Here is a 25,175-nt window from a genome sequence, read left to right as displayed (position 1 = left end):
TTTTCATTACAGCTAAATCTGACAGGCTATGGTACAGCATTAGTTCCTGAAAATATTTCCAAAGCTAAAGACAATCTAAAAGACAAATAAGGAAGCTCTGGATTGGTGATCTCCTCTGTCAGAAGACACATTCACAGGTAGCTAGATGTCCGGTTCTATGCAAGTGGCCATCACCTACCAATACAGACTTACTACTGGGACATACAAAGAGCTAGAAAGGGAGGAAAACATAATGAGAACAGATAACGTTAATAACTAGGTGCAATCAAGTATTCTTTGCATAGCCCCCTTCATCCAGAAAGATCCTAAAACAATTTATAGACTACAGCGGGATCTGATGCAACAACACTGGGAATGGACTATGGCAGCTATTCTGAATCAGTGAAAATGCACAACAGGTTTTAGGAAGGAAAGTGAAGAATAGCTATGAAACCATAGGTGGAAGTTTAAGAGGCAAGATGTAGTTCCCCCAGGTTAGGATCTGATCAGCATATTTACCAGATGTTACAGTGACCACAAAGGGTCAATAGTTTGGTTTTACACTGCATTCCAAAGATGGCACTCTCTAGGAACACAGTGCCCAAGGCATCTGGGGCATCTGGTTCAGGGACACAGTGCCACTTAGTGAATCGTCCGTGCTACTTACTGCCATGGCCAGGTTTTCCTCAAAGGTCTCCCAAACGACTAAATACAATCTTCCAATTTATGGGGGATCACCATGCAACGGGAAAGGTACGGTTAATGCAGTGGTTTTCATGCTCTAAGTGAACTATTTAATAAGGAAACCATCTTATAGCAGATGTAGAACTTGATTGTATGAAAAGATAAAATTAAGATAGTATGAAAAGACAAGATGACTCGCCTGCTTTGATGCAATGAATATGGTTCCATTCCCACCATTTCCTCAGTGTACAGTAGGACTTTTAGAATGGGACCATTTTTCCTTGCCTTCTCTACTCTAGCTCATTTTACAGTTTGGTTCTCTCCTCTTGTCACCACCACTCCAATTCTGGAATCTGTATATCTGGGGTTGAATTTACACCAGAAAGAAATCCCAAAGATTAATGAAACAGCTACACAGAGTTTTGGTGGAGGTGGGTTTTTTTTTAAGTTGTTTTTTTGAGTTGATGAGTCAAACAAACCTCTGGGAATCCTTGATTGGGCGGCAGTGGAAAATATTTGGCAATGAACTAGACCTAATAAGCCTTTTACCGCTTTAATGTTCAATGTGCTGCAATATTCAAAGTACCTGCTTGATACTCCAAGATAAGGTGGAATTCATCAGTTTCCTGCATAGATTCTGGTGGGACAATTACATTATCATCAAGTAGTTCATGGAGTTTAGGACCAACTGGACCACAAAGAAGGATCTAGAAACAAAACAAAACACAATCTAAATAAGGATGCAGTGGCATGTCCTTGATGAGCAAAATCTGCAAGCATGTCTCTGTACTCGTGTTAAGTAGCACTCTTCATATTTTTCTGAAGATAACAAAGTCACTCCATGGACGGCTCCCAGATTGACTCACCTGTCTGATTAGCAGTAATGGTGGAGGGCAGGAGGGGCATGTATGCAGACAGTGCACAATACTTTCTCAAGGCTTGTTTTTTAATTTTTTAATATTTTTTTTGAAGATTTGAATAATGAAACTGGTAGCCATTAAAGTGAGGGGCTGATGATCAACTGCTGTTCAAGCTTCTCAAGACTATTCCAATAATGCACATCTGTTCCTACTTGCAGCACCCTTAATATTCCAATACAGTCTAGGGGTATGGTCTTCACTACCCTTCTGATCGCAGGCAGTGATCGATCCAGAAGGGATCCATTTATCGTGTCTAGTCTAGTTGCGATAAATTGACCCCCGAGCGCTCTCCCGTTGACTCCTGTACTCCAGCGCCATGAGAGGTGCAGGCAGAATCAACGGGGGAGCGGCAGCAATCAACTCACCGCGGTGAAGACACCACAGAAGTCACTCTAAGTACATCAACTTCAGCTATGTTATTCACGTAGCTGAAGTTGCGTAACTTAGATCGATTCCCCCCCTCAGTGTAGACCAGGGCTAAGAAAGAGAGTGGGGGAGGGGCACTCTCCAAAGACTGCTAAACTGTGCAATAACTGTGACAAGAAAAAATGCCTATTAGAAATATCTTCTAAAGTTGAAGCGTTTCCTTAGATGAGACTTGAAACCATGGTGAATTGCTAGTACATTCACCCAGTGACTTGATTTGCTTATTAATATAGCTAAATTTCTATATGAAACAATATTGCCTAGAATGAATATCTGTATTTTGTATTGTATGGAAACCCCACCTTCAGGCATCACAGGATTAAAACAGGAAGTGTGGCAGTTGCTCCACAGTACCATACCGAGAGCCATCAAATACACCCATGGGTGAATTTGTTTCAGACAAACCATCTGACTCCCACTCACTGCACCATAAAGAGTTCTCGAATTTCATAGAATTTCATACAGAATAGCAGAAATTAAAGGAGGACCAAGACCACCCAATCATGCATATTTGTCTATTAAAGATCACATCAATATATAACCAGTGGTGATAGAAAGACTAACTCATGGGATGCAGCAAAAAGAATGTTATAATTAAGACAAAATATACTGGATATAGAGAAGCTTACAAACCAGAATCATTTCCTCTCTGTGTAGCGTAACAAGCAGTTGTTCTGGGTCAGACTCGGCTTCCACTAAGGAACATAATCTAGTGGTGTGATCCCCAGAATATACTTACAAGTGGTTTGGAGCCTGATTACAAACAATTAAATAAAACCAAGTTTTTGAGACACTTACCTTCAGGTCTGGATTTGTTGCAAGTTTCTGACCAATTAGGGCAGCATTTCCTCCCACATAGAGCTGTAAGAGATAAAGCATATGAATGTAATCCTTTTTATTAACAGTTTTATAGATGGAGTTCTACATATCTGCAATAACTTTGTCAGAACAAATGAAGTTAACCATGTGCTTTGATGGGACTACGTCAGAATAATTCCATAGTTCACTGTCCAACACAGTTTTCTCCAATTTAACAATTTTTGTCCCAGGATGTTGTTATTTAGCCAGTATTAGCCTTCTGATAGACCACTGGACCATACATTTCAATTTGTTCACCCCCTAAGCATTCCCAAATGCTGTCCATTTAATTTGTTATTTTTATTTGGGGAGGGGAGGATATGTTCTATCCTTATTAGTGAGCTGTGCAAACAATCATTTTAAGATATAAAAAAGATTTATCGAGCTCAAGGCCAATGTACACAAATGAGAGAGACTCTGACAGACATCATAAGCCAAGCCGGTGCCAGAATTCCAAGTAATTGAAAAATAAAGCAAGATTTACTGAGCTATTGTGATTAACACTTTCTATCGATACCATTTTGCTAGATATGGAGTTCTTCAGATAAATTTACTACCACTGGCACCACAAGACAAAGGTTGTGAAATTCATAATCCAGTCACTGTGAACATGTACAAAACCAGATCCACAAAGCACCAAAACCACAATATGAGCTTGTTTTTTATCTTCAACTTCTCCCCACCTTGCAGTGTAGAAATAAGGGAGTTCATCAAAAGCTATAGGAATTATGAGAACTAGTTTTAAGAGAAAAACAGGTGGAAAGCCAGAGACTAGAGAAAAATGAAATAAAGAGGATTGAACCATCTAGATAAAGGATCACTTGAAAGTCTAGTGAACCCATCAACTCCCTCCACACAAATGGGCCCTATGGAGACAAACAGCTTGGCTTCTACTTGGACTCCATCTGAACATTCCTGAGCCTGCTACCTATGCTCGATAGACCCTATATATAGGGAGCAAAGCCTGTAAAGCTTCTTGAGATGAACAAATCCAAAATGGTGCTCTGGGTTTCACAGCTCATGCTAGACCGGAACAATATGTACTACCCATGGTATCACAACAGTGTTCAAACAATGGTTGGGAAAGCCTGGAGAATGTAATGCATTTGACAGGGAGAAATGACTGGAGTTAACAATTTAAAGGAGTGACAGAAAATGAAAAACAGAAGGGAAAGAGGGAGTGATGACAAAGGAAAACTTCAGTTACAAATCAAACCTTGGGCAAGAGAGTCAAGGTGCAAAACAGGCAACAGAAAGACAAAGTTGCAAAACGGTCAGAAGACCATGGAAACCTAGAATAAGAAGTCAGCTGCAAAAGAATTCAGAGCTTTTCCTGGCTCGGAAGAGCATTTGTAAAACTCTGCATAAACAATCTGCAGAAATTATCTACCTTAACACTAAGTGTCAAATGGACACATGGCAAAAAACTCCAGAAGTCTTAATGTACGTCAGAGCAGATGAACCAACTAGGAGACGGGTGTTTTACAAAGACTGCCTCCTCTCTTTAGCTCTAATGCCAGAGAGATGTGCATTTCCAAGCCTTATATCATGGAGCTTCTGAAATTTATGGAAATGTTTTCAGTTCGTTATTCTTGGATCCACCCCCTCACCACCTGCACCATTTAAAAAAGTTAGAGCCTTCTTTGTGGTATCAGCTTTGCCCCTCTGTCATAAAACAGACATTTCATTTGTTGCCTAGGTTATATTCAACAGCATTCTTGTGAATGCCATTTAAACTATCAGAGCCAAAGTATATGCTATGCAGATTTTGGCAGGCTGGGATGTGCAGAAAGAAAAGACAACTCAACATTCTGCAATTTAGGATCCGACCAGATAAGCAGAGTTAGAGAAGAATTACATTTTCAAAGAAAGAATTTGTACATTAGCAGAGTGTTTAGATTCTCAGCAGCTTCACATAAAGTGATCAAGTTTTTTTAAAGCCAACTAATATAGTAAAGCAGCAGTGTAAACTTTTGTTTCCTGAACATCTTGCACTATCATTTTGAAGGATGAAAAGGGACATGAAAGCTGCTATACAATTTGTCAATGTACAAAGGATAAGTCTTCTCAGACTAGCCCTAAAATAGAGAACACACCTGTGCCCCAGGGTACTCTGAGGCTGCTCGTGCAATGTGATTGAAGGTCTCCGCATCACTGAAGAAGCGCTCAGCAGCTGCCCCCTTCTGCATGAAAAGGATGAAGGCTTCTTTAAGGTCCTTCCTGGAATTCAAGACAGCATGATCTTTCCCGTCCCCAGGATCAAGACCAAGTGCCTGCAACAGCTTCACACCGGAGAGGATTACATCTACACAGGCATTGACTCTGGGAAAAGAGGACAGAAAGGAAAAGTGAGCTGGGAAAACAGAGAAAGAAAGACTTGGGGGGGACTTCTAAAAGTTTTGGGAGAAAGTTGCTGTGTTTTGGCTTATTGAATTTGTTAGCACTCGGATTCTGGAGAATTTTACAAGCAGCTTCAAGAAATGCATCAAGCATTGCTTTAACTGACAAAGTGGCCTGCTTTTGACCCATTTTTATTCAACTAAAAGACTGTGGACTAGGGACAGATTTTCAACTCTGTGTTCAAATTAAAACAGGGACTGGAGTAACACTCCTTGTTTTAGGTACTTGTGTGCAACAAAGTTGTTGCCTCTAATAATGCCATGTTGTGTATTTTATTCAATCCTCACACAGGCATGAAACACAAAATGGGCAAAATAGCAGCGCTTATTACCTGCTAATGGATGCAGGGTGGGAAAAGAAACAAGACTGGACTGGATTGGAACTGGGTTCTGTCTGATAAAGACTTTCCCTCTTTATCACATTCCAGTGTAGAATAAAGGAACGTTTCTTACTTCTCAGGAGCGTTGAGGACACTGGTCTTCCATTCTGACCCTGGTTTTACCATTTTATATTTGCTCACAGTTCCAACCCCCAAAGAAGTCAGTCAACTCTCTGCTACACGTGAGAAAATCTATTTGGGATATGAAGATCTCAATGGTGCATACAGATGGACGAGCATACGTATGCAAAATGTCTGACATGTAAGCATGGAGCAGGCACTTGTTTATAGCCCCAGAGAATTCTGCCATTCTAAAAGGCACTCTGATACTGTGGCGATGATGGTGCAAGAGCCTGAACAGAATCAGTAACAGTGCTTATACTTACGTATACTCATACCTAGAAATACAAAACCTTCATTTTAAAAATGAGTATTCCAAAATACATCTGTAAGGGAGACTAGATGGCTCAGGAGATCAGCAGTAACACCCAGCCCTGGTCTATACTATGAGTTTAGGTTGAATTTAGCAGCATTAGATCAATTTAACCCTATACCCGTCCACACGACGAAGCCATTTTTGTCGACTTAGTGGGCTCTTAAAATCAATTTCTGTATTCCTTCCCGAGGGGATTAGCGCTTAAATCGACATCACTGGATCGAATTTGGGGTAGCGTGGACACAATTTGACAGTATTGGCTGCTGAGAGCTATCCCAGAGAGCTCCACTGGACAGCACTCTCAACTCCGATGCACTGGCCAGGTAGAAGGAAAAGCCCCGCGAACTTTTGAATTTCATTTCCTGTTTGGCCAGCGTGGCAAGCTGATCAGCACAGGTGACTGTGCAGATCTCATCAGCAGAGTTGACTATGGGGTCCCAGAATTGCAAAAGAGCACCAGCATGGACTGAATGGGAGATACTGGACCTGATCACTGTATGGGGAGAAGAATCCGTGCTATCAGAACTCTGTTCCAAAAGACGAAATGCCAAAATATTTGAAAAAAAATCTCCAAGGCCATGAAGGACAGAGGCTATAACAGGGACCCGCAGCAGTGCCACGTGAAACTTACGGAGCTCAGGCAAGCCTACCAAAAAAACCAGAGACACAAATGCCCGCTCGGGGTCAGACCCGCAGACATGCCGCTTCTATGATGAGCTTCATGCAATTCTAAGGGGTGCCCCTACAACTACTCCACTCCTGTTCGTGGACTCCTGCAAGGGAGTCTCACGCAACAGGGATGAGGATTTTGGGCATGAGGAGGAGGAGGAGGTTGAAAATAGCGCATACCAGGCAAGTGGAGAAACCATTCTCCCCGACAGCCAGGAACTGTTGATCACCCTGGAGACAGTACCCTCTCAACTCGGGCTCCAGGACCTTGAAGGCAGAAAAGGCACCTCTGTTGAGTGTACCTTTGTAAATATAATAGATGGTTTAAAAGCAAGCGTGTTTAATGATTAATTTGCCCTGAAGACTTGGGATACATTTGCGGCCAGTATAGCTACTGGAAAAGTCTGTTAACATGTCTGGGGATGGAGCGGAAATCCTCCAGGGACATCTCAATGAAGCTCTCCTGGAGATACTCCCAAAGCCTTTGCAAAAGGTTTCTGGGGAGGGTAGCCTTATTCCGTCCTCCATGGTAGGACACTTTACCATGGCAGGCCAGTAGCATGTAGTCTAGAATCATTGCATAAGAAAGCATAGCAGCGTATGATCCTGGTGTTTGTTGGCATTCAAGCAACATCTGTTCTTTATCTCTCTGTGTTATCTTCAGGAGAGTGATATCATTCATGGTGTTACCGACACCCAGTGCCGAGAGGCTGAACAACAGCTTGAGTTGGTTCGTTACCCGGTGTGCTACACCCAATAATCACAACGGGGTGGAGAAGCAGAAAAGTTTATTTGAAGCTTCAAAAAGGTACAGGGAGATTTGAATCTCAAATCCTGTACAACAGAGCAGGAAGTTACACAGGCTTTTATACATCCTTTTTCCCAGCATACCCCAACAACTCCCCCCTTTGAGAACACTCAACAGCCTTGGCTCTGAGTTTTCTCACTTGGGCTACTTATTTTTTACAATATGACTTTGCATAAGCACTTTGTGATAGCTCTGAAGAGAATGACTTATTAACTTTTGCAAAAGGGCCCTGACACATGATACCGCACAGCATAATACCAGTAATACAAGCAATACAGGAAAGAGAAATTTCAATAGCAGGCTAAATAAACCACCAAGCCAAGACGACAAACCCCAGCCCGCTATTTGTGTCTTTTAAACAGTAGCTTTAGCCCGAGATCGTCACTAGATGAGGAGTCAGCAGGTTGGACAGTCCACTGTTCTGCTGACGAGGGGGCAGGTACTGCCTTCAGATGAGAGTGATGGATCCAGTTCTTGTGTCCCTCGATCTTTGCCGCTGTGTGGGAGACCAGCAGGACGGTATAGGGTCCTTTCCACTTTTCCTGGAGAGGCTCGTCTTTCCAGGTGCGAACAAGCACAGAGTCACCGGGCTGTAAGGAGTGAACGGGAGAGTCCAAGGGGAGAGGCTGGGAATCCTTGGTATACCTGTGAAGAGACAAGAGAACAGCAGACAGGGAACACATATACTGTGACAAAAAAACATTACCCAACTCCCATTCCCCTGACAGAACCGGGGTGCCATTCATGGGCCATGCCCTTTCAAACATAATTTCAAAGGGACTGAGCCCTAATCTACCCTTTGGGAGAACGCGGATACGGAGTAGGACGAGGGGCAAAGCATCAGGCCATCGCAGTGAGGCTTCTTGGCACACTTTTGAGAGATGCCGTTTAAGGGTCTGATTGGTACGCTTCACTACACCACTGGCTTGCGGTCTCCAGGGCGTATGGAGTTTCCAGGGGATCTGTAAGGCATGTGAGATGCTTTGAATGATTTTTGACGTGAAGTGTGTCCCATTGTCAGATTCCATCCACAGGGGGAGTCCAAAGCGAGGAATGAGCTCCTTAACAAACTTGAGGGCCACTGTCCTGGCAGTGCAGTTACGGCATGGGAAGGCTTCTGGCCATCCGCTGAACCGATCCACTATGACAAGGAGATATTTGAACCCTTGGGTCCGGGGAAACTCAGTGAAGTCTATTTGCCACACTTGTCCGGGGCCCGGAGTGGGTTCTAGGGCAGCTGGTGGCACAGGATGTCCCGGTCGGGGGTTATTCTTTTGGCAGACTAAGCAGTCTGCTTGTACCTGGGCAGCCAGGGGTCGGAGTCCGGAAGTGATAAAGTATTTTCCCATTAGCTGGATAAGTGTTTCCCTGCCAGCATGAGTGGTTTGATGTAGTTTCTGCAGCACTGGCTGGATTAGGCCCTTTGGTAAGAGGACCTTCCCTTCTGGGGAATGGAGCCATCCCTCCTTTTCCCGGAGACCGAGTTTGTCAGTTAGCTGTCTCTCCCCCCCAGAGTACTGAGGGGTTGGAAGCTCCCCTACTGATGGGATAAGGGCATGTATATGGGCGTTTTCAGCCTGAGGGGATGGCAGGGTGGCAGCATGCTTAGCCTCTCTATCTGCCCGGGCGTTACCTCTGGCCACATCTTGATCCTCCCTTTGATGGGCTTTACAGTGTACCACCGTCACTTCCGAGGGGAGTTGTATGGCTTCTAGGAGCCGGAGGATTTGGGGCCCGTACTTGATTGGGGAGCCTTGGGCTGTCAGCATTCCCCTTTGCTTCCATAGGCCAGCATGAGCATGCAGCACACCAAAAGCATACTTTGAATCAGTAAAAATGTTGACCCGCTTTCCTTTTGACAGTTCAAGTGCACGGGTCAGGGCTATTAGTTCGGCAAGCTGGGCAGAGGTCCCAGCAGGCAAACCTTCAGCTTCCACAGTGTCATGGAGGGTCACAACAGCATAACCCGCCCTCCTTTGCCCATCTATTACAGTACTGCTACCATCAGTGTACCACTCATAATCTGCATTTGGGAGAGGTACATCCTTTAAATCCGGACGGCTGGAGTACTGGACATCTATGATCTCTAAACAGTCATGTTTCTGTTCCTCTGTTTCTGGCAAGAGAGTGGCTGGGTTAAGGGAGGGGCAAGGCTGTAGGGTGACTTCAGAGTTCTCTAACAGCTTAGCCTGGTACCGAGCAATCGGAGCCTGGGTGAGCCAAAGCCCTCCCTTTGCATCTAATAAGGCTCGGACCATATGGGGAGTATAGATTTGCATAACCCCTCCCAATGTTAGCTTCTCAGCTTCCTCAAGCAATAGGGCAGTAGCTGCGACCGCCCGTAAACATGCCGGCCAACCCTTTGCAACCTGATCCAATTGCTTAGAAAAATAAGCCACAGGACACTTCCATGCTCCTAACAGCTGTGTAAGCACTCCTAGGGCCACCCCCCCTCGTTCATGTACATACAACTGAAACGGCTTAGAGAGATCTGGCAGGCCCAGAGCCGGGGCTTCCATCAATTTTCTTTTTAGGATTTTAAATGCCCTGTCAGCCTCTGGGGTTCAATAGAAGGGGTCATGATCTGCTCCTTTTACACAGTCGTACAGGGGTTTAGCCCACAGTCCAAACTCTGGGATCCATATCCTGCAAAAGCCTGCCATACCCAGAAATGCCCTGAGCCGCTTACGGTTACTTGGGGTAGGAACTTGACAGATAGCTTCCTTTCTTTCGCTTGAAAGCTGACGCTCCCCTTGCCGTATGTGAAACCCGAGGTACCGTACCTCTGGGAGGGCAATTTGAGCCTTACTCCGTGCTACACGATATCCCCGGAGTCCAATAAAATTCAGGAGGCTCACGGTGGCTTTAAGGCAGGGTTTTTGGCCCACAGTGGCAATTAACAAATCATCTACATACTGCAGAAGGAGAGCCTCCTCATTATCCCACTCCTGTAGGTCCCTGGCCAGAGCCTGGCCAAAAAGGGTGGGAGAGTTTTTAAATCCCTGGGCCAACACTGTCCAGCAAAGTTGCTTTTTAACCCTTTTTCGGTCCTCCCACTCGAAGGAGAAGATCTCCTGTGATGGGGTGGCAACTGGGATGGTAAAGAAAGCATCTTTTAGATCAAGGACTGAAAAATGGGTATACTGTCCCCCTATAGAAGCCAATAAGGTGTACGGGTTAGGGACAAGAGGGTGCAGAGTCTTAACCCGTTCATTGACTGCCCTTAGGTCCTGTACCAGCCGATACGTGCCATCAGGCTTCTGTACGGGTAGAATGGGAGTGTTCCAGGCTGACTGACATTCCCGGAGAATACCATACATTAGGAATCGATCTATAGTTTCCTGTAAACCTTCTCTGGCTTCCCTCTTGATTGGATACTGTTTTACTTGCACTGGGCCTTTCCCTGGTATGAGCTGAATAGTAATAGGGGTCTGGTGGGTGGCCTTTCCTGAAATCCCTGATGCCCACACGAGGGGGTACACCTGGTCTTCCCACGGACTCCATTCTGGGGCTTGCATGGCTGAGGGCTCAACTGCAAGGGTCATGATCCAGGCATTCTCAGGGGGTAAGGTAAGGGTTATTTCGTCCTCAGTAAAATGCAGGGTGGCACCGAGGCGACAAAGTAGATCCCGTCCCAGCAGAGGTGTTGGACACTCAGGGAGGTATACCAGCTTGTGGGATATAGTCCTGTCTCCCAAAGCACATTCCGCTGGGGCATACACTGGGCACTTGGTGTCCCTGCCTGTGGCTCCCACCACAGTAAGGGAATCTGCTACTGGCAACTGAAGAGGCTGATTTACGGCAATTCGGGCCGCTCCAGAGTCCACTAAAAAATCTATTTCTGAGCTTCCCACCCGCATCTTTACTCGGGGTTCCGGGGGTAGGGTGGTCCATCTCCCCTGACACCCCTATTCCTGCTCCACCATCGCCATCATAGGGGCACCCCCCTTTTCTTTCCTCTTTGGGCACTCATTTTTCCAGTGTCCCTCCTGTTGACACAGGGCACACTGGTTGCGACCCAGTCGTCTCTCCTGCAGGCCCGGACAGTTGTGTCCACGGCCCCTTCCTCCCCGGCCACTTCTCTTAGTGCCGGCCTGTACCGCTGTTACCATCAATCTCACTTGCTTTCTCTCCTTCTCTGTCTCTCTCAGACTATAAGCTCGGTTTGCAGTCTCTAAAATTTGTGCCATGGTCATACCCATTAAATCCTCCTTTTTCTGTAACTTTCTCTTAATAGCAGGGGCTGCTCTGCTCGTAAAAATTCCCTTAATAATTGACTCAGTTGCCTGATCATCGGGGTCTGCATTAGTGTTCTGTCGAATGGTGTCCCGAATACGCTGTAGAAAGGCCCCTGGGCTTTCTTTTAAATCCTGCATTACTTCATATGGCTTTGCCCAATTTTTATGTCGGACAGCCGAGTGACGGAGTCCATGTAAAAGCAACTCCTTATAGGAGGTAAGGCGGGTCATATCCCCATGATCATTTGGATCCCACCTGGGGTCTGCTCGGGGGACTTGTGCATCCGGGTCAGGGACATTAATACGATCCCGGTCGTACCGTCTCTGTGCCTCCTCCCTTGCCTTGGACACAACCTGTTGTCTTTCAACCTCAGACAATAGGGTTCGCAGGAGGACGTTACAATCGTCCCAGTCCGGCTTGTGACTACTGAGGCACCCCTCAAAGACTGATATAAACCTGCTTGGGTTGGTGGAAAACTATCCTGCCTGTGCTTTGAAAGCAGCCAAATCCACAGGATTAAAGGGCACATGAGTATAAACCTGCATAGTTGTGGCAGGACGCCTGTCTGATCCAGACCGGGCGACTTTAGTTTCGGTGATTAAGGGGTATAGGCCAACCATTGGGGACTTACAAGGTGTGGGTGTAGGGGCCGAAGGGGACACCGGCTCTGCCATTACAGTGGGGGTGGGGGTCTGGGGACTAACATTAGCTGCTACCGAACCAGTTGGAGTCAGATTACAGCGCTGTAAAATATCTGGTCGAGTACATAAAGTCTGAAACAAATGCGCATACATATGTTCATTCCATTTCCTTGTTCTCTGACAGAACAGGAGTAACTGAAGGATCGTGTTGTAATTAATTGACCCTCCTGGTGGCCACCACTCCTGGTCCTCTAGTTGATATTGAGGCCAGTCAACTGTACAGAATCATTTTAATTGGCTCTTAGTCATCGGATCCGCACCAAATACCTTCCAGTTTGCTAGAATGCACTCTAGGGGCGTACACCGTGCCCTAACCCCTGAGCTCTGTCCCTGTCCCATACCTACAGGGTAACTCTGGGCGTCCCCAGGTTCCAACAGAGCATATAATCCGGATTTTAAAAGGTTCCTACCTTATCCAAGGAACCGGTTCTTCACCGCTGTCCTGCAGCTGCTCCTCCCCCACGTCTAAGGGACCGGTTCTTCACCGCCGTCCACAACTGCTTCTCCACTATATGAGTGCGTTGCACCGTTGTGCCCTCTGGGGTCGATCAAATCGCGTCTCCTCCGAGGCCCCCGATGAACTCACCGGTGCGCGCTGGGCGTCGGTTCTCGCCGCAATCCTCGACCTCCAGGAGGGGTCCGGGCAAGGCTAAATTGCAGCCTCGAGCCCACCCAGGGACGCCAAAAGCTGTTACCGGCACCCAGTGCCGAGAGGCTGAACAACAGCTTGAGTTGGTTCATTACCCGGTGTGCTACACCCAATAATCACAACGGGGTGGAGAAGCAGAAAAGTTTATTTGAAGCTTCAAAAAGGTACAGGGAGATTTGAATCTCAAATCCTGTACAACAGAGCAGGAAGTTACACAGGCTTTTATACATCCTTTTTCCCAGCATACTTATCCAATAGCAAGCTGCTCCAAGTATCCATATAGCCAGCCAATCCAGTTCCCAGCTAGTTCCCTGATTCTCTGTATCATTTGTTAAACTATACATAAAGCTGCTTTATTCAGCATTGTTCTTCCATATCTCCCCTATTTGGCCTTGCTTAGTTTCAGGCAGTCTGACTCTGCAACATACTGTTGCAGATTCTCAGCATAACTGCTGTGTGTGCCTCCAGGCGGGGGGGGGGGGGGGGGGAAGGACACTTGGGCCTAGCATGCAGAGCTGCTGCGAGTGCCTCCAGGCAGGAGGGGGGGGGCCAAGGACACCGGGGCCTAGTGCGAGGGGGCTTCATCGACACTCGTGGTCTTCCATCCCCTCGAGTTACCTAGTGGCCATGCCCCAGTGTTCCCAACAACTCCCTCCTCCTCACCTGGTTGAAATAGGGGAATTTTATTAAGGAGACATTCAGTGGCCGTTCCTGCTGGGCTGTTTGCCTGTGGCTGAAAAGAAATCACCTCCGATGTAAGCCACGTGGTGGGGGGAGGGGTGAAGTGCTCATCCCAGAGAATTGGGTGTGTGTGTGGGGGGGGGTTAGTTGGGTTTGTGCTACAACCTTAACCCAAAAAATCAGCCCCTTGTTTTAAATGGCCAATGTGTCTTTTTAAATACTACTCTCCCTTTTTTCCTCCCTCAGCTGCAAATGTTTCAATGCTGCCACTATCATCTCCACCCCAGAGGCTAGCGCAGATAAGAAGGTGAAAAAAAAAAACACACTCGCAATGAAATGTTCTCTGAGCTCATGCAGTCCTCCCGCATTGAAAGAGCCCAGCAGAATGCATAGAGGCAGACATCAGAGTCCAGGAAAGCACAAAATGAACGCAAGGACAGGAGGGGCGTGCAAGAGGATAGATGGCTGAAGCAACAGGAGAGGTGGCGGCAGCGTGATGAGAGGAGGCAGAATGCAATGCTGAGGGTACTGGAGGATCAAACAGATATGCTCCGGCGTATGGTTGAGGTGCAGGGAAGGCACAGACTGCCACTGCAGCCCCTGTGTAACCAACCGCCCTCCTCCCCAAGTTCCATAGCCTCCTCACCCAGATGCCCAAGAACACGGGGGCGGGGGCTCCGAGTACCCAACCACTCCACCCCAGAGGACTGCCCAAGCAACATAAGGCTGGCATTCAATAAGTTTTGAAGTGCAATGTGGCCTTGTCCTTCCCTCCTTCCCCACCCCACCCGGTGCTTCCCTCCTTCCCTACCCGTCCCGGGCTACCTTGGCAGTTATCCCCCTATTTGTGTGACGAATTAATAAAGAATGCATGAATTTGAAACAACAATGACTTTATTGCCTCTGCAAGTGATGATCGAAGGGGGGAGGGGAGGGAAGGGCGGTTGACTTACAGGGAAGTAGAGTGAACCAAGGGGGTGGGTTTTCATCAAGGAGAAACAAACAGAACTGTGACACCGTAGCCTGGCCAGCCATGAAACTGGTTTTCAAAGCTTCCCTAATGCACAGCGCACCCTGCTGTGCTCTTCTAACCGCCCTGGTGTCTGGCTGCATGTAATCAGCAGCCAGGCGATTTGCCTCAACCTCCCACCCCACCATAATTGTCTCCCTCTTACTCTCACAGATATTGTGGAGCACACAGCAAGCAGTAATAACAATGGGAATATTGGTTTCGCTGAGGTCTAACCAAGTTAGTAAACTGCGCCAGCGCGATTTTAAATGTCCAAATGCACATTCTACCACCATTCTGCACTTGCTCAGCCTACAGCTGAATAGCTCCTGACTACTGTCAAGGGTGCCTGTGTATGGCTTCATGAGCCATGGCATTAAGGGGTAGGCTGGGTCCCCAAGGATAACTACAGGCATTTCAACATCCCCAATGGTTATTTTCTGGTCTAGAAAGTAAGTCCCTTGTTGCAGCTCTTCAGACAGACCAGAGTTCCTGAAGATGCGAGGGTCATCTACCTTTCACGGCCATCCCATGTTGATGTTGGTGAAATGTCCTTTGTGATCCACCAGTGCTTGCACCACCACTGAAAAGTACCCCTTTCGGCTTATGTACTGGCTGCCTTGGTCCTCTGGTCCCAAGATAGGGATATGCATTCCGTCTATTGCCCCACCATAGTTAGGGAATCCCATCCACTATGACTTGCACATTTCCCAGAGTCACTAACCTTAATAGCAGCAGCTCAGTGATTGCATTGGCTAATTGGATCACAGCAGCCCCCACAGTAGATTTGCCCACTCCAAATTGATTCCCGACTGACCGGTAGCTGTCTGGTGTTGCAACCTTCCAGAGGGCTCTCGCCACTCACTTCTGAACTGTGAGGGCTGCTCTCATCTTGGTATTCTTGCACTTCAGGGCAGGGGAATACAAAGTCACAAAGTTCCATGAAAGTGTCCTTACGCATGCGAAAGTTTCGCAGCCACTGGGAATCATCCCAGACCTGCAACACTATGCGGTCCCACCAGTTTGTGCTTGTTTCCCAGGCCCAGAATTGGCATTCCACGGCATGAACCTGCCCCATTACCACCATGATGTCCAAATTGTCAGGGTCCGTGCTTTGAGAGAAGTCTGGGTCCATGTCCTCATCACTCTCGTTACCACGCTGCCATTGCCTCCTTTTGCAGATTCTGGTTCTGCATATACTGCATGATAATGCACGAGGTGTTTACAATGCTCATAACTGCGTTGGTGATCTGAGCGGGCTCCATGCTTGTCATGGTATGGCAGCGGCAGGACAGCAGGAGAGCAGAGTTGCAGCGGAAGCGGAGGTTGGATGACCAGTTTTGCACACCTATTGCACTGTCTGCTGCCAGGACACAACAGCTGAGCAGACAGCATGCTTACCGTGGTATGGTGAGACAAGAGCAGGAGAGCAGAGTTGCAGCAGAAGCGGCGGATGACGACGGTCAGATAGAGGACCTGCGAGACCACCAGGAGAGCAGAGTGGCAGCAGATGCGGTGGTCGGAAGACCAGTTTTTCCGACCTACTGCACTGTCTGTTACCAGAGCAGGAGAGCAGAGTGACAGTGGAAGCCGTTGTTTGATGACGAGAGTTAGCAGTCCTACTGTACCATCTGCTGAAATCAGTATGGCACCCGCACAGAAAAAAGGTGCAAAACGATTGTCTGCTGTTGCTTTCATGGAGGGAGGGACGACATGTACCCAAAACCACTTGCGACAATGTTTTTGCCCCATCAGGCATTGGGCGCTCAATCCAGAATTCCAGTGGACGGTGGAGACTGCGGGAACTGTGGGATAGCTACCCACAGTGCAACGCTCCGAAAGTCAACACTAGCCTCGGTATTGTGGATGCACTCCACCGACTTAATGCGGCAGTGCTTTAACATGGCTGCGTAGTTGCAGCACCAGTGGTGGGAGAGAGCTCTCCCAGAGCTATAAAAAAGCCACCTCCACGAGGGGCGTAGCTCCCAGCGGTGGTGCACTGTCTACACTGGCACTTTACAGCGCTGAAACTTGCAGTGCTATGGGGGGTGTTTTTCCACACCCCTGAGCGAGAAAGTTGCAGAGCTGTAAAGTTGTATTTTCGACAAGGCCTAAGTCCCCGTGTAGAGAGCACTCGGTCAACAGAAGAATTCCCTCCCATTGGCATAGAAAGTGTCAACACTGAAGCACTACAGCAGTGCAGCTGTGCTGTTGTAGCATTTTAAGTGTAGACAACCGTAAGATTCGTAGTTACAAATCTGTCACTCTTGGTAAGACAGTGCATGGTACCACCAAAGATTAACACCCAAATTCAAGGATAGTTGCCACTCTGGGATTTGTTTTTCGTTGTTTTCTATAGGGTGGGGAAGGTGAAAAAGAAAAATCCAGACGCACCCATGGTCACACTTTTCAAGGGGGTGGGGGAGGTTTAAAGGGAACTGGAGAAGTACCATTAAACTGATTATTAACTGAAAGTCATGCAAATACAATCTCCACCCTAAAATTAAACAATTTGCTTCCCATTCCCCAAGGTCTCTCTCCTGAACTTTTGGTTCTGTTGACTCCTCTACCAGCCCCACAACCTTAGGTTTCTTTTCTTTTTTTTCACTCTTTCCCATTTGTTTAAGGTTCTCCTGCCCCCGTTGCCCAGCTTCATCTCAAAGGCCTGGAAAAATATGGAAAACAAAAAACTACACACAACACAGTGCCCACTTCTCCAGACTGCTGCCAGCATGATCAGTGTTACACCTCTGACTGGCCAGAATGGGTTGCTGGGCTGAGGGAACACACATTCTACCCCCACGATGGTTCCAGCCCTTGAGAAGAGCCTTGCATAGATCACTGGCATATTTTAAGGAATGTTTATGTGAACATTTTTATTCATTATGTTTGTCAGCATTTCTCAGATACCAAGGAAGGACATAATTACTGGGGCAAGTTCAACAATTACTATACTAGCATCTCTCTGAACGCAGCTTTCAATCACATCATTTCCCCATACCAGGATTTCTAGCCATCCACACAGCTATTGCAGCACATTCAGTTTACACTATGTTCTTACATGGCCCTAATTACCTGGATACCTGAGCTCCTACACATGCACTTTCAGTCAAGAATGAGAAGGATAAAAGTGGTAGGCAGACTCACTAAGCACTGCGCCATCTCAGTGACCTTTCTTGCTGCATTCGCTTGTGGGCAGTGCAAATCAGGCAAGACACAAACTAAAGGACATTAAAGGCCTGGCGAGTTCTCAGAGTATGAGCTGAAATACTTTGTGAACTATCAGAAACCTTTCCTCTGTATCCTGCAATGAGCTTATATACGATAGAAGCTACAGTCCTCACACACAATGGGCGGGTGGAAATGAAGAAACAGTAAGATCAACCAACATTTCTACGTCAAAGCCACCGGAGCAAAGGTCAGCAGCCTGGTGTTTTACTATACCATTAACAATGCAATAAGGACATGAACCAGTTATGTTGTTTGAAGTGAGAGCTGCTCCTACACCTCTAATAATTTTCCAGATATCTTCCTTCTGCCTCCCACCCCATTTCTCTACCACACCCTCCATGCTGTTAATGTACTCCCTTAACATTAATGCCTCTGTATAGTCTGAGCACTATTAAATTTGAGGCCACAGGTGTTCAGTGTATGCATCAATAGATCAGCCTCTTTAAAGCAGACTCAAACTGAGAACTAAGTGGTTTATAAAATGATGTTTTCTTCCACTCTAAGCATGGCAAAAAAAAAAAAAAATCAGACACCAAAAATAACCTCACACTGTATTTGTCAACGTCAACTATTTTACTATTTTTAGGGAATATCTGCATCATTGTGAAAAGTTTCATTCTGATACAATTTCAAATCACCAAGCTGTACCCTGCCCAACTGTTTTAACACCAGCCACAAAATAATAATTTAGGGTTAGAAAAGAAATTACTTCATACTTGAGGATTAGTCAACTAGCCAAGGTCTAATTGTGCTGTCATGCCCTGAAATGTAAAGGAAGTAGAATCAAGTATTGATTTGGGACATGGATACACTGGAAACTCTCCCAGCGCTTCTGGTAATCCACCTCCACTTGCTCCCAGCGCTCAGAGCCTGTCTATACTAGCTAGCGCTTTAAAGCGCTCAGACTTGCTGCGCTCAGGGGGGTGATTTTTAACACCCCGAGCCAACAAGTCTGAGTGCTTTAAAGCACTAGTGTAGACAAGCCCTGAGTTGCAATTTCATCAGTCAGTCTGATGGGGCATACCAAACCCACCTATTGATTTCTGGAAAGAGTTAATGAGAGCCTGTGGGCTCAATCAGCCTCACCACCCTGCTGTTACACCTCCAGTAGGTATCAAGCCTGGAGGGAGGAGTTAAAAGAGCTGAACAATGCAGCTCAGCTGGGGGCTGATGAGAAGGAGAGCAGGCTCTCAGTGATAGAAGGCTGGCTACAATCATGAAGCTGAGTTGGACTGCTAGCATACAGAGCCTCCTGGAAGGCAGACAGGCTGGCCTGGAACAGGAAGCCCCAGGTAGTTGGGAAGGGAAGTGAGTCTGCCAAGAATTCTCTGTACTGATGGTGGTGGAAGTCTGAAAGGGCCCTGTGGAGCCAGGGCCTGCCCTTCTAGGGGAGTAAAAACTCTCCAGCAGCAGCAGAACCAGCTAGGTGGAATAAAGTACTAAGAAGCTCTGCAGTGAGCCTGTGGAAGAAGCTTACAGTGGAGCTGATACACTCGGAGCCCTGGAAGAGGCTCTGACAAAGGCCTAAGATAGGAAGTGATCCAGGGAGCCAGCAAGGGAATCTTTTTTGTCTGGCTTTGATTGCTTATTAAAGGGTCCCTAGACTGGAATCCAGGGGAGAGAGAGGACCTGGGATCCTCTACCAGCCCTCTAAGGGGTATGGACTACTAAAACTCTGTTTTGTATATGCGGTAAGGACTAGTGAGTCCACAGTTGGACTAAAGGCCCAACACAAGGTGGATGGACTACTGTTTGCTGGACTACTGGTATATCCCAGAAGGGGTGGGACTCTATGTTACCAGGCCAAAGGGCTGAGTCACATGAAGAAGCTAACCACTATGTGGCCAAAGCGGCTGTCAACAGGGGGTGCCTAAGGAGGACAGTATGCTATGCCACACCCAGCAACAAGGGGGTTCATGGTCTGGTGAGTCAAACACGTACTGTACAGTGAGCTTTTAACTTGATTATTTAAACTAGAGCTGTAAATTAACCGCAGATAACCCATGTGATTAACTGAAAAAAATTAATCATGATTCATCGCAGTTTTAATCTCACTGTTAAACAACAGAATACCAACTGAAATTTATTAAATATTTTTGGATGATTTCAAATATATTTATTTCAATTACAACACAGAATACAAAGTGTATACTACTCATTTTTTATTTTTATTACAAATATTTGCTCTGTAAAAATAACAGTATTTTTAATTCACCTCATAAGTACAGTAGTGCAATCTCTTTATTGTGAAAGTGCAACTTACAAATGTAGAAATTTTTTTGTTACATAACTGCACTCACAAACAAAACTATGCAAAACTTTAGAGCCTACAAGTCCACTCAGTCCTACTTCTCATTCAGCCAATTGCTCAGACGAACAAGTTTGTTTACATTTATGGGAGAAACAGCTTCCCATTGCATTCACAATGTCACCAGAAAGTGAGAACAGGCATTTGCATGTAACTTTTGCAGCCGGCATTGATAGGTACAGTATTTACATGCCAGATATGCTAAACATTCGTATGCCCCTTCATGCTTCAGCCACCATTCCAGAGGACATGCTTCCATGCTGATGACACTTATTGAAAAAATAGGGCGTTAATTAAATTTGTGACTGAACTCCTAGGGGGAGAATTGTATGTCTCCGGCTCTATTTTACCCGCATTCTGCCATATATTTCATGTTATAGTAGTCTCAGATGATGACTCGGCACATGTTGTTCATTTTAAGTACACTTTCACTGCAGATTTGACAAAATGCAAAGGAGGTACCAAAGTGAGATTTCTAAAGATAGCTACAGCACTCGACCCAAGATTTAAGAATCTGAAGTGCCTTCCAAAATCTGAGAGGGATGAGGTGTGGAGCATGCTTTCTGAAGAACAACACACGGATGCGGAAACTACAGAACCCGAACCACCAAAAAAGAAAATCAACCTTCTGCTAGTGGCATCTCACTCAGATGATGAAAATGAATATGCATTCGGTCCGCACTACTTTGGATTGTTATTGAGCAGAACCCATCATCAGCATGGACACATGTCCTCTGGAGTAGTGGTTGAAGCATGAAGGGGCATACGAATCTTTAGCGCATCTGGCATATAAATATCTTGCGATGTTGGCTACAAAAGTGCCATGTAAACACCTGTTAATTTCAGTGATGCTGTGAACAAGAAGAGGGCCACATTATCTCCTGCAAATGTAAACAAACTTGTTTGTCTGAGCAACTGACTGAACAAGAAATAGGACTGAGTGGACTTGTAGGCTCTATAGTTTTATATTTTATTTACAAAAAATAACTGCATTCAAAAATAATTCTACATTTGTAAGTTCAACTTTCATGGTAAAGAGATTGCATTACAGTACTTAAGTGAATTGAAAAATACTATTTTGTTTTTTACAGTGCAAATATTTGTAATAAAAAAATAACGTGAGCACTGTACATTTTGTATTGTTATAATTGAAATCAATATTTGAAAACGTCCAAAAATATTTAAATAAATGGTATTCTATTATTGTTTTAAATCTTGATTAATTGCACTATTAATCACTTAATAGCCCTAATTTAAACATAATTTAATACCTCTGAACTCGTTATACCCTCTCGTCTTTATTAGCGGGGAGTTTTCTTGCATTTTCTTGCATCTATATCCATTTCCTTTTGCTTTCTCCCTCCATCCCTTATTTTCCTTTTTCCTGCTCTACACCAAGTTCTTTACCTCCATCTCTGAACTTCTTTCCTTCCTGCTTCCACAAAAATCTCATTCAGTGCTCTACTTTGTCATCCTAATCCCCACATGTTCCTTACTCTCTGCTCTCACCTCCTACCTCCAGGGAATGAGCCTGTAGCTCCTTAACCAGCCATTCAGCCCACTAATATGTCCAAGTTTTGCACTCACTTTCAGCGAGAGGGGTTTTCAACCCCTGATAAATATGATTCTACAGATCCTTTTATCTAATGATCTCTCAGTAGTCCTGTGACTTTTATAATCCTTTTACAGGAAAGTAAACCGATGGCTTATCCGCCTGCACTATACCCAAGATATACTCTCAAATATGATCAAAAATAGAAAAGCCATGAAGCTTTCTGCACAAGTGGTCTCTAAAAGCAGAAAGACACTAGTCTGTACAGTCTTGGCCTCTCACACAGCTCTGCCAACACACCTGACCAAGAGTTACAGCCTACTTGTCTATTCCCTTTCAGATCTCTTGCGCAGAGTTTAATACTGATGTAAATTTGTGAGATCAGGATGAAATCAAACAACTTTCACTTCTGATAAACAAATTCAATAAAGCTCTCCAAAAAACCACCCATAAGCAGGAAAATCTTGATTATAAATGTAATACGCTATGCCCTTCACGTTTACTTTCTAATACAGTAAGCCCCAGGGATGGACACTGGCCCCAGTGTCACTTCTAGCTTTATTTTCTATTTTTAGCTTGCATTTTGAGATAACCTCTTAACAGGTCTGCAGTCCTGCAACGTAGCAGCTGTGAGCGGTGATAGAGGAAATAGGCCCCACGCGCTGACAAAGCACAAACTAGGACACGACGCAGCAGGCCTGCGTCTGTTTCACAGCGGCTGCCCGGCCTCTGGGCTGGCTCCCCGCGAGAGTCTGCCCTGATGGGCAAAGCTCGCCCGGCACGTCGCCCCGGCTTCCGGCGAGAGCGTCTCCGCCTCGGCGCTAGCCCTGACCACGGCCCTGCCGCCAACAGCTGGGCGCCGGGGGGGCGCGGCACTAGGTGCGGGGTGACGCCGGCAGGGCCCAGCCCCAGGGACCCGGGCCCAGGGCCCAGCTCAGGACTCCGCCCGGGAAGGGAACCGCGCCGTCCGGCGTGACTCACCCCACGGCCACTCTGCTCCACGGCCGGGCGGGCCGAGTGATGAGCGCCTCCCAGGCCGCCGCCATGCTGCTCTCGGCCGGCTCGGCCCACAGGCTGCCGGCCAGGTAGCGCAGCGCCGCGCCGGGCAGCTCCGGCTCCCGCACGAAGAGGTAGCCCGCGGCCAGGGCCAGCAGGGCCACGCACACCGCCCGGGGCCACATGGCGGGGTCCCGAGCCCGGCCCGGCAGCAGCGGCCGGGGCCGGGGGTCTAGCTGTCCGGCTCGGGGCGCGGCGGCCCCCGGCAGGCGGGTCTAGCCCCAGCCCAGCGTCTCCTCAGGAGGCGACCTGCCTTCTCGATCAGGCGACTCTGCCTGGGACTCGCCACGTCCTAGGAGCAGGAATCAATGGACGGCCAGCGGGGCCTCCCTACGCTATTTCCGTAACGCCACTCCGGGACGCGCCCCGACCTGCCTTAAACAGTTTAGGGAATAGCGACCAGCTCTATAGAAACAGCGCAACCCGTCCCACCGGTATGTACGTAACTTCCCAGTCACCCCAGACGGGCTCCGGCTGCGCAGCCGCGCATCTAGAATACGGCAGTGGCCGCGGAATACGACAACCAGCGTGCATGTACCAACAGGGGAATAGAGAGAAGGGGAACAAGAATATACCACCAGGAGGGAGGGCCGGGGAGAAATTTCCTTTGGAGATGAGGGACAGTCCAAGACGTGCACATGGATCAGGCCTCTAGTAGCAGCCTGGCTCTGTGCCCTCGGGGCTAGCTTTAGGGGCAGGTGACCACCTGGGGTGCCAGGTTTGGGGGGGTGCCAGGCTCGGGTTGCTGTGCCCGTCAGTCAATGAGATCTAAAGAATGAAGTGAGATGACTCACGTCCAGCTGCAGTATTGTGAACTTTGTTTTATTGTCTAATTATGAAAGTGTACTTGTGTTTTAAGATTTGAAGAGTATAAGTAGCAAATAATAAAAGACATATTTAATGAGATGACAGAGATATCCATTAAACCACTATCTATGCTGTGCTTCAGTTCGCGAGGACAAAGGTGAGAAAAGCAACCTTTTGAATGGAAGGACTAAGGTTAACAGTCTCAGGCTATCACTTGTTGTAACAGTAATACTGATCCACCCAAAGTTGGTGCACAGTTCAGTTTCTTGAGTTAGTACATTTCAGTTATTTGTAAAATTAAAAAGTTTCTATAAGCTTAGAGAAAACGAATTTTTTTTATTTGCTTATATGTGGCATGACTAAATACAGATTTACAGATACTAGCATGCAAATTTATCATCTTATATGACAGGGATAAATCACACATGCAAATCATGCATCAAAGTCGTGAAATGGGATACAAATGCAATAAAAAATAACGTACTCAAAGGTTTAACAAATTTGGTCTAGGGCTAGTCTTGTGTGCTCTTGTGTAATGTCTCATGGGCATCAGGGCAGGCCACAATGCCTCAAACCACAGTGAACCCTTGCCCACCCCAAACCACTCATTCACATGATAACCAACTGCACACCTGCAAAGATCATGAGTCCAACCCCCCAAAGTCATGAGACTGGCTTAAAAATAGATTTAAGAATAATTTGTGTGTTTTTACCAAGAAGTGGCTGTTGTAACAAAGGGCAAAATTCACAAGTCATGTCAGAAATGATGGGAAATGTAAAAAACATGGACTAACTTGATACTTGTGATGACAAATTGCAAGTGGGTGACTGTCAGTGGCTGGCTAGTGTGTGGAAGAAAGGAAGTTATACCTAGGCTTGGAAAGACTAGTTTTTTACTGGTAAATATAGGTGTAACCCTTCTGCCAGTCAGAGTTGGCAGCAACAAGGGCCAGGTTCAGTATCTAGCAGTTCCTCTTCAACAATACAACACAAAACCAGGTTGAGCCCCCACCCTTTCTGGGACAATTACACACCACCCTCTGGGAGCCTCTAAGGCCTGGTCTACACTGAGGGGAGGGGAGGGGCGAGCAAAGGAGGTCCAAGTTACACAACTTCAGCTACAAAAATAGCATAGCTGAAGTCGACATACTTAGAGCTATTTACTGCAATGTCTTAACTGCAGTAGGTCAACTGCTGATGCTCCCCCGTCAACTCCGCCTATGCTTCTTGCTCCAGTGGAGTACTGGAGTCGACAGGAGAGCGCTCGGCTGTCGATTTATCGCATCTAATGAAGACGTGATAAATCGACCCGTGCTGGATCGATCGCTCCGGAGGCAAGTATAGACATGTCTTAAGAGGCAATACTTCCGCTCTTGCAAGCAC

The 25,175-nt window shown here is 46.6% G+C and overlaps 2 protein-coding genes across 5 annotated transcripts in view; one reads left to right on the top strand and one right to left on the bottom strand.

Moving 5' to 3' along the window:
- Positions 1-14,757, top strand: part of BBS4 (Bardet-Biedl syndrome 4) — a 127,991-nt gene extending 113,234 nt beyond the window's left edge. The window contains exon 16 of the mRNA XM_073363109.1: positions 14,076-14,757. Within this exon, the coding sequence (XP_073219210.1) occupies positions 14,076-14,140 (65 nt within the window). The 3' untranslated portion in view covers positions 14,141-14,757. The remainder of the gene's footprint in view (positions 1-14,075) is intronic.
- The window catches only part of ADPGK (ADP dependent glucokinase), a 38,258-nt gene extending 14,797 nt beyond the window's left edge, over positions 1-23,461 (bottom strand). For 2 of the 4 annotated variants that reach the window (XM_073363114.1, XM_073363115.1), the window contains exons 1-4: positions 22,911-23,461; positions 4,964-5,189; positions 2,808-2,870; positions 1,250-1,370 (exon numbers count right to left, since the gene is read on the bottom strand). In XM_073363114.1, coding sequence (XP_073219215.1) covers positions 1,250-1,370; positions 2,808-2,870; positions 4,964-5,189; positions 22,911-23,110 — 610 coding nt within the window. In that variant the 5' untranslated portion in view covers positions 23,111-23,461. Of the gene's footprint in view, positions 1-1,249; positions 1,371-2,807; positions 2,871-4,963; positions 5,190-6,931; positions 8,205-22,910 lie in introns of all 4 variants that reach the window. The other 2 variants (XM_073363116.1, XM_073363117.1) reach the window with 2 other exon arrangements.
- Between the last annotated feature and the right edge of the window lie 1,714 nt (positions 23,462-25,175).

This window comes from Lepidochelys kempii, chromosome 10 (assembly GCF_965140265.1).
Source record: "Lepidochelys kempii isolate rLepKem1 chromosome 10, rLepKem1.hap2, whole genome shotgun sequence".
NCBI classification, from domain to species: Eukaryota; Metazoa; Chordata; order Testudines; family Cheloniidae; genus Lepidochelys; species Lepidochelys kempii.
This window is presented reverse-complemented; position numbering and strand designations above follow the sequence as displayed.